Source organism: Varroa jacobsoni, unplaced genomic scaffold (assembly GCF_002532875.2).
Source record: "Varroa jacobsoni isolate VJ856 unplaced genomic scaffold, vjacob_1.0 contig00206, whole genome shotgun sequence".
NCBI lineage: Eukaryota > Metazoa > Arthropoda > Arachnida > Mesostigmata > Varroidae > Varroa > Varroa jacobsoni.
In genome coordinates, this window is record NW_019214427.1 from 111,394 (window position 1) to 124,554 (window position 13,161).

General features: G+C 41.7%; 1 protein-coding gene across 2 annotated transcripts; it reads right to left on the minus strand.

Moving 5' to 3' along the window:
- Nucleotides 1-524: 524 nt before the first annotated feature.
- fest (wurstfest) lies at nt 525-9,423 on the minus strand. Of its 2 annotated transcripts, XM_086972696.1 has the most exons (7): nt 9,310-9,423; nt 7,808-8,519; nt 3,695-4,913; nt 2,624-2,938; nt 2,270-2,418; nt 1,281-1,727; nt 525-1,142 (listed from the first exon to the last, which is right to left on the minus strand). In XM_086972696.1, the coding sequence occupies exons 3-7, from the start codon at nt 3,844-3,846 to the stop codon at nt 970-972; spliced, it is 1,236 nt and encodes a 411-aa protein (XP_086828822.1). In that variant the 5' UTR covers nt 3,847-4,913; nt 7,808-8,519; nt 9,310-9,423; the 3' UTR covers nt 525-969. The 2 variants fall into 2 exon arrangements, with proteins under 2 accessions (XP_086828822.1, XP_086828823.1); XM_086972697.1 differs by lacking the exons at nt 7,808-8,519; nt 9,310-9,423 and having other exon boundaries at nt 3,695-5,193.
- Nucleotides 9,424-13,161: the final 3,738 nt, after the last annotated feature.

Here is a 13,161-nt window from a genome sequence, read left to right on the forward strand (position 1 = left end):
CTCTTGCTAGAATGTACAAATTATTCCAGAACAATTGATTTAAAAAAGAGAACATTAGGAGGAAAGACTTCATCAAGGAAGTAAGGACAGCATGATGTAGCTTGCGCACTCGTTGATAATATAAACTTTTAATTTGAAAAAGTTCTGACTAGAGATCTTGAGATGAAAACCAAAATTTTAACAAAGTGATAGATTTTTCTGGTTGACAGTTTTTGTGCGCCTTGTTATTGACTAGACTTTTGTCGTTCAAGTTTGCTATCTAGGGGGGCGAATGTGTGTCCACATGGTTCATTGCCATGTGGGCGTTACCATTAGCTAAGAAACTTATTGTATCTACAAAATAATGTTAGATATACTGTCGCTTAACCATCGAGTAAACACCATAACCCCCAAGCTACAACCCATTACGTGTCTGATTCTGCTATTGTAGTTATTGCTTCTCCGAAGCCGTTTACCCCGCAACGGAACGTTGTTCTGTAAGTTCCCGTTAAGAATGTGTACGCCGGAGTGAAAAGCCTTTCGAATGCTGTTAAAGTGCAAGCTTTAATTCTGATCTGGCTATCTATTTTCTTCCAGTTTTACATTTTCGTAAAAATATTTTTCAATCTTTTGAATCTCGTGCGCAAGATATAAATTTATGATCATCGGTCACTATTGGCACCACAAATTCGTAATTGCGTGTGTCGTTGGAGTTAGCCTTCGCATGCTTCAGTCGATGACCAGAGTTTTCGACATGCTACTAATAGCGGCCTATTCACTATTAGGCGGACGGAGGACGGGATTCAACGGCTTTTTCTTGTGTGCTTGATGATATGTTCCCAGCCATTCCACACAGTGTGTAGAATAGATTTCGAATAGCGACGAGAGTTTTTTTTTTGTTTCTGTTCTGTAGACAAATTATGAATTCCATGGCAAAAAAAGAAAGCGACCAGCTAATAATAATTCAGCCCCGTCGCTATTTCGATATCGTTATTCGAGTCGGAAGCGCATCTCGTTATCAAACCCAGCAACGTGCGAGCCGTTACGCGCATGGAAGCCCCGTCGATCGCAAGTGAGACGCGCGCGGTCACGCGACAAGTCCAACAGCTTAAACGACGATTCTGTTCCTGCTAGCATCGATCCTACGGGACACCGCATACTCACTAACGTAAAATATGACAGCAAGACAGCGGTTATTAATGACATCAGGCTCAAAGGGATAATAAAAAACTGAAAGCTCCACCATTACCTTGTGAGATCAAGTACGTAACTGAGGTACTATGAGATATCAAAAGACTCACCAGTAAGGTCATCGCCTCTTTTCAAATTAATATCGCCGTTGGGCATTACCGTTAATGAAACCCGTTGCCCACCAATCGACCCGGCTTCCGCCCCTGGAATGGCGGATGACTGTACTGAAGCGCCGATAAGACTTGCATTTCTACCTGCACTGCCACAGCTGCTACTGGCGCTGCTAGTGGCGCTACCGCTTCCATTGCTGCTGCTGCTGGCCCCCACGGCCCCAGAGGCGGATGGATTCTCTGCTGTGATCTGGCCTCCCACGCTGCCGCCGCCCCCGCCAGCAAGTCCAACTGCGGCGGATCCTGGTCTCTTAGACACAACATGGACATTTACCGCCCCATCGGTACTTTGCTTTACACGTACACCGCCAATCACCCACACTATAGTACCGACATTCGTTGTGTAGTTACGCGATAGCGAAATCAGCGACTCACACTCGGCGAAATCTAGCGAAACAGCCGAACCACGTAGATAACAGCTCTGTTAGTTAGCACCGGTTGGCCATGTGGATAATATTCAAGCTAGCAGACATTCCTCGATGTTCATTACTATAACGACAGGCAAAAATGCTCTGCGCCATTCAGTGCGCCATTGCCGCGAAACGGAGCTTTAGGTCACATACAATGATTTCAGGACTAACCGGCTTGCAGAAAAAATCACCCGGGCCTGTTGATAAGCTTTTCCTATGATTCGCCAACTCGTCTTTCATTTTTTTGATAATCTGCTGATAGTTAGTTAGTTAATGTGTGTTTTTTGTAACGTTAAAGAACGTACAGCTTCCTACTTCGTTATAGACTAGATTTTTTATAAAAAAATTGATAGAGTCCTATAACCAGCTTTGATCACACCCACCGAAACAGTTAGCTGATTGTAAACTGAAAATGTAAGCCTATAACACGTAAAACTCGCTGTGCCAGCTCCTATTCCAGGAGGAAAATGACGATTTAAATCTTAAAAGTACTAGTGGGCATATGAAATCCGCTCTTACCTTCATCGGATGGCGTGTAGTTGGCCCCGCTATAGAAATATCGTTTAGTTGTCTCATTGTTAAGTATAACAAACGACTCTGTCGTTGACTTCACGCCAGAGCTGTCAACTAGGTAAACGAGCCCGTGATTTATTGTCGTAAATAAACAACTGAAAAGAAAGCAGCGAGATTTTATTTGCCATATACGAAACAGATGTATGACGACATGTGATGATACATATTTTCGCAGACAGAGGCCACTGGAAGTCGCCAGGTCTTACAATTCAATCAAACATTACAAATTTGCACTATACGTAAATTCGTATTGGTTCGCCAAAATGTAGGATGATGGCGCTGGTATAGGTAAACACATACCCTCTCTTAGTGATTTTTGCAAATACATCGGCGCGCATGACCTGTTCAAGAGCTAGAGAGACCACATCAGTACAGTATTCCATTTTGGCAACGCAAGGATGTTCAGCGTATAAAGCATTGTTGGCTGCGGATGAAGCTATGCCCGCAGTTGCTCCACTGCGGCGATGTACCACACGAACGGCGCCAGAGGGGTGCAGCTGTACCATTATGTCGTGTTGAAGGAATAAAGATACGACGCCGTCCGAACCAATCACCGGCGAAAATAGCGATGGATGATCAAGGGGTACGGCCTCTATCGGCACGATACCGGGACTCCTAAAATTTCAGAATCAATCATAATAGTAGCGCTGCTAAACTTCTAGATTGCGGCATAACATAATAAATGGCCGTCGAACTATGCTACCATTTTGTTTTCGGACTCTTGATCGAAGGCTTAACTAAAAATCGTCATGATGTGATTTGACCACGTGTCCCAATTGTTTTCTTAGGTGGCATAGGTTCGACGAAGAAGAAATATAGCAAACATTGATTATATACGGCATAGCACCGACACCTCGAGTTTGTTCACTGGCCTGGTTCAGGCATCTTCGTACCGAAAGAAATTTTGATAAAGCTTTCGTATTTGTAGCAGTTTAGAAACTACAAATGTCTCACGTATATTATTGATTAATATATATACGTTCGTCAAACGGTTTGAGCGTGCAATAAACAACAGATGTAGTATACGGGCGCTGAATCTTTGGTATGATTGCCGTTCACCGTTAGATAGCCGCTCCTTTGACGATTTGAAAGAATAGTGTTTAGTGCATTTGGTCTTTGTTGCCGGGGTACATGCGTGACGTGCGTGTCTGGCTCGATGATAGATCTGTTGCGTTAGAAGCAACTGCGGCGCTCACGTTGACGATGATGTGCATCCAAAGTATTATTGTCTAAAGGGTCCAATCATCATATCGCTATTGGTATTGATTAAACGAACCTAAGATCTACAGTAGAGACGCACTGGTCATTCTGGATTGTATCAGGCCAATGACTACATCAAATATAATAACGGTAATATTGTCTTCGACATACCTAAATTCATGACGGTGATTATCTCCGCCTGCCATTAGGCCATACAGATCGTTCTGTCTCCTGCGCTGGTTCTTCTCCGAATGATGATGTTTATCCAATAAAGGGTTTTTTTCAACATCCCGATCATGCTTCCGACGACTGCAGTGTGCCATGGCTAATCTGACTAGGTGTTATACTTAGGTTCGCGGTGTCCCGTGGATTGTCCCTTCTGCTTCGTTGATTCAAGTAGGTTTTGAAGGTCTTTGTTTCAGGTCGACCGGCGACCTTTTGACGAATCGATACAATTTGACGCACCTGATGCCACCGCAGCTGATGTGGAGCACAGGCAATTGCTAATAGCTTCGTTTTCCACAATGGACTATACATTAGGGAGAAGGCATTCGTTCGACCAGAAACCGGAATCAAAACATCATTAAGATAATAACAGTACAACCACTAACTTTAGACGGACAGACGCGGAGGACAACGCGTCCGTTCCGCGAGTCGAGTCCAACGAATGTAATGGTGGTCAAATAGCGATTGGAAAATTCCGGTATGGACCCGTTTGAACAGTTCGTTCTAATTATGTAAAGCACTGCTATGTTGTGACCGGACTTCTAGGGCCGATGCAATAGATAAACGTATTATTATCACGTATACTCATGATGACGATGTTTAGCTCATTGCTGATCTTCAGGTGCAATGGGGAACATAAGTTAGTCAACGTTTTACATTAAAATTTCTAGTTTAAGTTTTCTTAATCATCATTGCTAATAAATAAACTTGTTACCTTGTCTTTAAGAGGTTGGGGTCACACAAAATGCATTGTGTGGGCCAGATTTCACAACTGAGGTATTCGTCTGGTATTAAAACCTGAATCTCGTGCTCTTCAGCCTTCATTCGGCTTCGTAGTTTGTTTAATATAATTTCGAAATACCGTTCGTTTACATTAGCTTGTTCGAACCACGTAAGACGCCATTGACCGAGGTAGTTGGTGATGACATTGCAGTTATCTTTTTTGTATTCAATAAAATGTTTGTGGTACCAAGCTGCACCATTAGATAGGATTCAGAAATATACTATTATTTGTTATCACTCAAGCTTTTAAGCCATTGCGACAGTCTAAATCCAAATAAAGGAGAGCAATTAAAATATATCTTTATGTGTAAACCAGAAGTTAATCGAATATGACAGATCTAGCAAGTTTAAAAGGTCGCCTTTAACAGTCCTTGTTGATTTTCTGAAATCGAAAATAGAGACATGAAAACAAACAAAGCTTCAAGGTAAACTTGTTAGTAGATGGACTCATCAATACATTCGTTCACCTTTGATATAACGTAGGTTTTACCGTTGAGAGCGTAATGGATCTTAAATTTCGCGGGCTTGCTCTCTTATCCATCCTGCAATAGCCGCACCGCGTACAAGAGGCTTATCCTTCGCTGCTGTTGTTTTGGGAGGTTAGAAGGATGGAAATAGAAAAAGCTGTTATTCGATGCTGCGTCATTGATTACTTTGCCCGAGAAAAACAGGAACTTACAGCTACGGGACCCGTGGCGTGCGGAAGCGTACGTCAAAGTAGTTTATGCAATTGAGTGGTAGAGGTCTTGATTCCAGTAATGAGTGATGTTACCGATAGTTATTTCTACCTTTCCTGACCAAAAATACAGTCCAATCAATGGGATCTCTAGCGTCGCGTCGGCGTATTCGGAAAGGCACAGAAAGAACGAGGAGTGATGATAACAATAATTGCGATAATCCCAAATGCGAGACTGAGTCGTTAAGCCATAGACAGGTATTCAGCGTGAGGCTAAAAAGAGCCACTTAGGATCAGCAGAAAATGCTGTGCATTGGTAGGAATCTAAACAAGGTCTTCTACTGTAGCTGCTTAAATCTGGCGAAACTGTCACTGCAACCTTTTCGGCGAGTAAAAAAAACCGCGCGTTGATCTGGCGAAAAGCAGTGCGAAACGCGACGGCTTGCGACCTCACGTGATGAACGTGACCAGGAATACAATGCACAACATAGATTGATAAATTCTGTAACTCCCGGTTGCTTATGGTCCAGATGTGTCAGTTGCGCCCGTCCATACCCATACACTACTCTTGGTATGTAAGCAGTTGAAAACGAAAACAAAAGGCCAAGGGCTGGTTAATGGTTGAATGGCCTTCAAAAATGATGACCTTTTTTTACAGCAAAATCCATATATTTACCAAACGATGGGCCAAAATCATGGAAAACGTAGGCTGCTATTTGCATCGACTTTCGGTTTTTCTTACGGTAATTGCTGCGTAATAGAATGAGCTGAAAAAACTGGGTTATCAATCGGCTCATATTATATGAATACGCTTTATAAGATGTCTGAGAAACTACAACTTGGAATTACATCATTAGGTACGCTAAAGGAATTGTCTTTCCTTTCAGTACGTAAGAACCCCTCCCTGGTCAATCGCACAAAGAATTGACGACGTCAATACGTAAGCAAGTACATTAGATGTATGAAAAAAAAAGATCGGGGAAGCAGATATAAAGCAGCACCGGATCTACATGAATCTCTAGTGGTGACTTTTTGAGAAGATTACTGACTTATTTGATGTGAACTTGATATCATGGAAAAGGTACGCGACCATCGCGACAGACGGATAGATGAGGACTGACAAAGAACAAGCAAAAAAATGGCAACGGGAAAAGATCGCGTCAGACGTCGAGGGTTGGAAAAGGAGAATAGAAGCAGGGGAAGCGGCAGCGGCAAATCGGCTTTGCATACCTACGTCCTGTTACCTCCCTCCATCCTCTCTCTCCTTCGCTCGCTCTCTTTCTCTCACTCGCTATACCCCCACCTTCTATTCGGCAGCGTTGTCAACGACTGGCTCACGTAGACTGGTTGGAGGGCTGGCCAACCTCTCGCCGTTGCCGGAGCGGTTGCAGCCGAGGCAGGGCAATGTCTACGAGACATCACTATTATAGCCTCTCTTGCATAAAACAGGTATGTCTACTGAGTTGGCGTGCGACACAGCAGACATTATTGAATCTTCTTTTGCAGTTAAAAATACGTCTCTCCAACAGGGCGTTAAACGAAACGAATAAGAGATTCAAAAGCGCAGCCAAAACTTCCCGAAGCAAACAACGAATGACGATGCTGATGCTAGTGTATACGATGCATAGGATAGTATATAGCATACGCGTTTATAACATGCAGGCAAAACGAAAAAAATGCCTGAAGTGAGGATATACATAGGTATTATGTTCTTCGCACAGGTTGAATGCTTGAGTATGTTTTGCATTCTGTTCGTAGGCCGCTTTAAAAAAACTATATCCAGCTGTACGACGACAGTACGGGTCAGAATTGAAAATGGCTAAAATAGAGAATCTCAGCCGCTAGCTCATATAAACAAATCTCTATACCGAACGTCTCGAGGGAATTTCTATCACATCACGCGGAAGATAGATAAATATTTAATAATATGTATTTGTTTCCCCTAGCGAATTTCAGCATGAAGCTGGAATGTTTTGCTTCGTCTTGCAGCCGCTATAACCAACTTCTAGGTGGTCTAAGTTCGAAATTTGGCATAAGTGCACGCTACTCCGTGCTAAGAACCGTCCAGCTGAAGCTGTCGAACGGCACTAGTGGAGTCAAAATTCAAAACATTTACTTAGAATTTTCCCCCTAAAGAACCTATAGAGTATTGGAATTGACGTAGTCACGTAAATTTAACGTCTACTTCCTGAAGACGAATGTTACTGGGCTCGTATACAGGACTCTCGATGTTAAGGTTAATATAAATATATTAGAATTCAAAGGAAACTATTCATGTCGTCAAAGTGATCGTCATGTACCACAGAAAACGTTTGCCTTAGGATAGCTAAAATCATTCCACGGAAATCTGTACATGTTGTTCAGTTTGATTTAAAGTTATGTTTAGTGCTTTTAAATAACTTTGAACTGATCGTACTTTACTAATTTGTCCTTGCAGTTCTGCTAATGGTTAGCAAAGTGACCAATACAGGGTTGCTGCATCATATCATGAGGTGTATCCTCTAGCCATTTTACCATGAGGATTGCGCGGTTCTAGCTACATCTGATTAGTTAAGTTCGTATGGGCGAGGTCATTTTTTGCTCCACAGTGTTCAACTTACCTCTATCATTTGTCATACGCGGGACGGCTTTAAGGACGAAATGATTCGCGCAGTGGGGTACGCGTTCCGCAAATGGTGAATTCTACTTTTTGCTGCTTTGGTTGGAAAGCAGCGGTATTTCTTTTACCGAGGGCCAAATCGTTCAGCTGCGATGACGCGCGGGACTGCGAGCGATATCCACCCAAACCTTGGGCATGACTTTTTACTCTTTTTCCTTGGCTCTCCTTTCGAGCCGGCTCCTTTTAAGTAGAAGTCTTCCGTCCCCAAAATCCTTCACGCTAATGGACTCTCGAGAAGAAATTGACTTGCGGAACTGGGACGCAATCGGCAGAAAAGTTGAGAACATTTTCTACTGCTCGCTTCTTCTTCTTCCTCTTTTGGCAAAAAAGTCAAATCTCGACCTGAATTTCTTCGAGTAGTTGAGAGAAATGGTTTCGCAGATAGATAGTCGTCAGTGTGAACATCATCGACGACAGAAGGAAGCGAGTGGTAAGGGAGGCAAGACTCGCTCCTGAATGTCGGTCGCACTTGGGACTAGCAAAAAGAGCATATCGACGCCAATCTCATTTAATAGCTTGGCTTTTGGTGCACGGCTGTTGTGTAGCTATGTAGAACCGTGTACGGTTGGTCCTCCGGCGCTGAGGAACCCCAGAAAGATTCCGTGAACACAGAAGGTGAGCATGAGGGGCAGACACTGAGAGAGTGACAACGGCTGCGGGATGAAGAAAAAAGTAGACATGAAAAACCTAACCTTAAAGAAGATGTAGTTCAATGGGGAGCCTCTGATGAGAAATTCATGATGGGAAGAGGTGATGATTGTTGAGGTAGCAGGGGTTCACTTCAGTACGCGTAAACTAGAGTTGTTTCACATCTGCCAACGCTATAAAGGGAGAAGGGTTATATTAGCCCATTTGTCGACCAAATTTGATTGCTCCGACGAAGTTTTGGTCGACTATCATATTCTCGTAATCAGGTTAATTTTTGAGATGTTCTGGGCCACGGTTAGTGGAGGAGCACCTCTCTAACAAATCTAGGAACCGAATCGTTGCGGGGCAAAGCGCTTTTGCAGGAACGAAAGCAGTCCTTCAATAATAATTTTTTTTTTTGTTGAAGCTTGTACCGGGCGAACTGCTACAAGATTTCTTTGGATAGTTTGTTTCTAACACCTGCTCAAATTAAACTATTATGTGTAGCGGCATACTATCTATTGAGGCTATTCGTATCGCGTAATTTAATGATTGTTTTGCTTCGAAGCTGGAGTGAGCTCGTTAATTATAATGTTTCCATTGTGTAATGTAACCTTTAGACACATAATAAAGATTTTATGCCCCAACGTTAATTTGCATCTGCCCATATCGTGACTCTGTCCATAGTCGTCTAGAATCGTTTCACGCATTATTTTTTTTCTACGCTAAGACTAAATACTCTCTATTTTCGCCTACATGCCTCTTCATCCACTTTTCTCCACCAAAAGTATAAACGTCGAAATATAGATTACTTACAACGCCGTTAGCGTGATGTTTTTACAGGCTTTGTTGCCAGTAGTGTCAGTTGTGATCGTTTAAGGCAAAACACGATGGTCGATGGTGAACGATTAATTCGTGTGATCCGTACGGCGTCGGTCTTCATTTTTTGTAGTAGTAGTGCCCAGTTGCTTCCAGCCGATGCTTCTCCCGTCATTGTAATTGGCATAGCCAGCTATGCCATGATCTAGCCTATAGCCTGCGTGGCCTTTTTCGTAACCAGAATCGTACCCGTAACCTCCGTAACCAAGTTTTCCACTAGAATTCGTGCCCACTAAAACGGAATCCTCTATAGCCGCTATATAATCCATTGTCCCCATGGCCGCCGTGAGATAAATACTAGCTATAGAATCCGTAGTGGAGGTAACTGTAGAATTATTTGTGATAGTAAACGAGATACCTATAAAGCGGGTAATAATAACTGGCCAAGTACTTTTTGTAGTCGAAGCTATGGTATCCACTACCCTGATGGAGCCCGCGCTTTTTATATGCGTGGCCATAACCGAACCCGTAGAAACTGGCTGTAACTGCGTCGACCGAAAGCGTAACAAAGAGTGAGGCCGTAACAACGTCTCGATATACCGACACGGTGATTATCCTAAAGAAACGATTGATCCATAGCTCTGAAATACATAACAAATATCATAATTGAACAAATTATGACTTGTAGCTATTAATGGTACATATTTATCCTAGAAATGTTGTTTAGGTACATTATGATCTAAGCTAAAAATCAGACTGCTATATTATAATGGGTGCTTTTGTAAATTGTGGTCTCGCCTATAACACTCGGGGGATATGATTTACTTAGGCCACTTGCTTCTGCTTAAGTAGCAAACATTACAAGCGCGATGAACGGAGTCCTGGACATGTTGCACGTAGCATGTGTAGTGTAGTAACGTATACTTTCGACTGCTTGGTTAAACCATATCGCGGCCTTTATGATGGCGCTCTGCGAGATGAAAATGAAAACATTACCGTTGCCTGCACTACTCTCACGCAGGTTACTTGATTTGCCTATCGCCTCTGTCCCGTTATCATCTGACGCATCCGTATCTCTGAATGAGCGACAGATCGACGCTGGGGCAACACATGCTAAAATAACAATGCTCGAGTCCTGCTGAACAATGCTGCACGGTTAACGCGCAGGAGATGTTCTCGCGCCAATGCTCAGGTTATGAACTCTTCTCACGTATTTGATTCGTAATACGGATCGGGGTGGGGTAGATGTTATCGGCAGAATGGCATCACGATCATCAATGCTTTACTAGTACCAGGTGCCTCTAACAGACAATGTTAGGCACACCGTTATTAGAAAGAAAAGTTTATTGTCGACCTCGCCTTCACCGTTCTGTCGCCGGTCGCTAAGAGCAATGCTTAAGTCTTTCTACGAGTGTTTAATGCTTATTTAAAGCAGGGTAAACGGGGGGATGGGACAACAAAGGATTCGGATCATATATTTCTGGCTCTATTTAGAGCTCGAATGACTAATATTGAGTTAAGCAGGACTACGTGTATACCGGCTGGGCAGGTAAGGCGTAGCGAGGTCGAATAAAGATCGGACTGTTGTTTCTATATGCGATCACACAATAAAAATAAGTTAAGTACGTTTTCATTTAACTGTCATTTTTCGTTACTATGATTTAACATAAACGTTTTGATTGGGATATTCAGTCGTGTAATTATCTGTAATAAAACCAAAATATACTCGCCCCTGTCCTAGTATTTTGAAGGACTAGAAATTGGTCTAATTTCTTCTCTAAATTCTTATTATATTTCGACTGGGTGGTCAAGCGTTTTTACTGCTTGCGACTTTATTGGGGGCTGATCTGTTATATATGCCCCAAAACAATGTATACACAGTTAAGTTATTGTGACTATTTTAGTTGGGAAAATAATTTACGTCAGATTTTTTTCTGCTCAATACAACGGGATGTTGATTCATGAGCTTAAACAAACGTTTTGTTTACGTCATACATTCCTGTTCAACTGCGGCTTTCAGAGCTGTCGATTTGCTGGCATAGTCTTCACCTTTAGGTATTATCACGGGGAAAAGTCTATTGGCGTCAGGTCTGGGGAGCGTCCAGAACATTTCACAGGGCCTTTTAGTCCAACCTATCCGTCCAGAAAAGTCTCATGAAGATAGGCTCTTATATCGTAATGATGGTATGCAGGTCCTGTTTTAAATAGAATCCACTATACCCACAGAAGGCCTCCCGTCGAATGTTTAGTGAAGCAGATTCTTGCAGTAAATCTAAGTGATCTCTGTACTGTCTGTTGGAAAGATAACGATTTCATTCTTGATTTTTTTTCTAAAAAACTATGGTAACATAAGCTCCCACGTATGATATGGTCTTATAGTTGTCCAATTAACTTGTGTAATAGTGTCGATTGGTTGTGCCGACAGATTCAGATGAAGCTATATCGCTCCGAAAAATATTTCCTAAAAACTTGTCATCCTATTCACAATTTTCCCAGTAGCATTTGCGAGATGGTTTTCTTCCGTCCGGATCAGCGTTACTGACAGCATAAGTACCGTTAGTCTCATTTTTTTTTTAATTTGCAATGTCTTCAAATGCAATGGATACTTGATTTGAATCTACTTTGTACAATATTGTATTTGCTTTTTCTTTAAATTTATTTTTTAAATTTAAAAATTTTTGATTATTTTAATTTAAAGAAGAATTTCAGTTTTCTTTGTGAAAAGAAATTGATCTATTTTGTTTTTATTTTCAATTCAAAAAGAAAAAGCATTCGGAAGGTTAAACACCTTTGGGCACCTTTTATATCGATATATTTTATGTCATCCTTCAGAAAATCTGTTTGCATTTGATGATAAGATCAGAAATTACTCGAGGAGAGCGTTTATGTTGGTTTTTTGTCGGATCTTTGAACGGCACAAAAATAGATATTTCGGTCGCAGCCTTCATAGCAGCAAGCATATTCTTCAGAAAGGTGACCTACCGTTGAGTACTACCACCCTATAGGGAAACAAAGTGTGCTTGCGAAAAATCCTATTATTTATATTTGAAAAAGCATTTCAGAGAGCCACAATCCAATTTGTGCATCGTTGCAACCCAAAAAAGTTGAATTTTATCATTATATACGTTTCTTTGCAAGACTCAATATACTTTTTGCACTGTTCAGGACACCTGGTCAAGAGCCATTAAGTATTTAGCCGCGAACGCCCCAGGGCGGTTCTAGCGGTATCCAATATACAAAATTTCACTGCAAAACGCGAACATATATTGTCATTGGGAAGAAGCTGATTGCTTCAGTCTTCACGAGTTTTTATCATTTATGTTTATAGTTTGAGCAAATTCGATCTCTATTCGATAATATTTGATAAGTTTTAGCCTAAAGTTTCGCCGATATAGTCCAAAATTAGATCGAACAATTACTTGCTATATCACACAGATCGTGTAATCGCTGGCTGGATTGGGAGCAGCAACCTCTGGACATGTTACATGTACTTCCATATTTTTTTACAGCGTAATCACAATCTCGCAAGCTTCATCAAGTTAGCTTTTGCAAAGTATCATAGAGCTTTTTAGAGAATATCCCTAAGTTGGAAATGAACGTAAATCTTATTTTGAATGAGGTGCCTGCGGAATTGCATTGAAATCGTTCAATTACATCTTGGTCAAACGTTCCATTAAAATAGCTTCCAAGCGCAAAAAACTAGAAGTTCGGCCAGGGTGCCATTTGGCAACTATGTCCAGTGCTGTTTAAAGGAGCATATTCTACCATTTACCAGCAGGTCAAAAATACATGAAGATTATATCGGGAGTAAATTTTAGGCTAATGTCTATGATTTCATAGATATAAAAA

Bases quoted from the DNA above. Each gene is read 5' to 3' on its own strand.
- fest (XM_086972696.1), bottom strand. From the start codon at position 3,846: ATGGCACACTGCAGTCGTCGGAAGCATGATCGGGATGTTGAAAAAAAC. The intron at 2,419-2,623 runs GTATGTGTTTAC...CTTTCTTTTCAG, and splicing joins GCAAAAATCACTAAGAGAGG to TTGTTTATTTACGACAATAA. The intron at 1,728-2,269 runs GTAAGAGCGGAT...CTGTTTCGCTAG, and splicing joins CTACACGCCATCCGATGAAG to ATTTCGCCGAGTGTGAGTCG.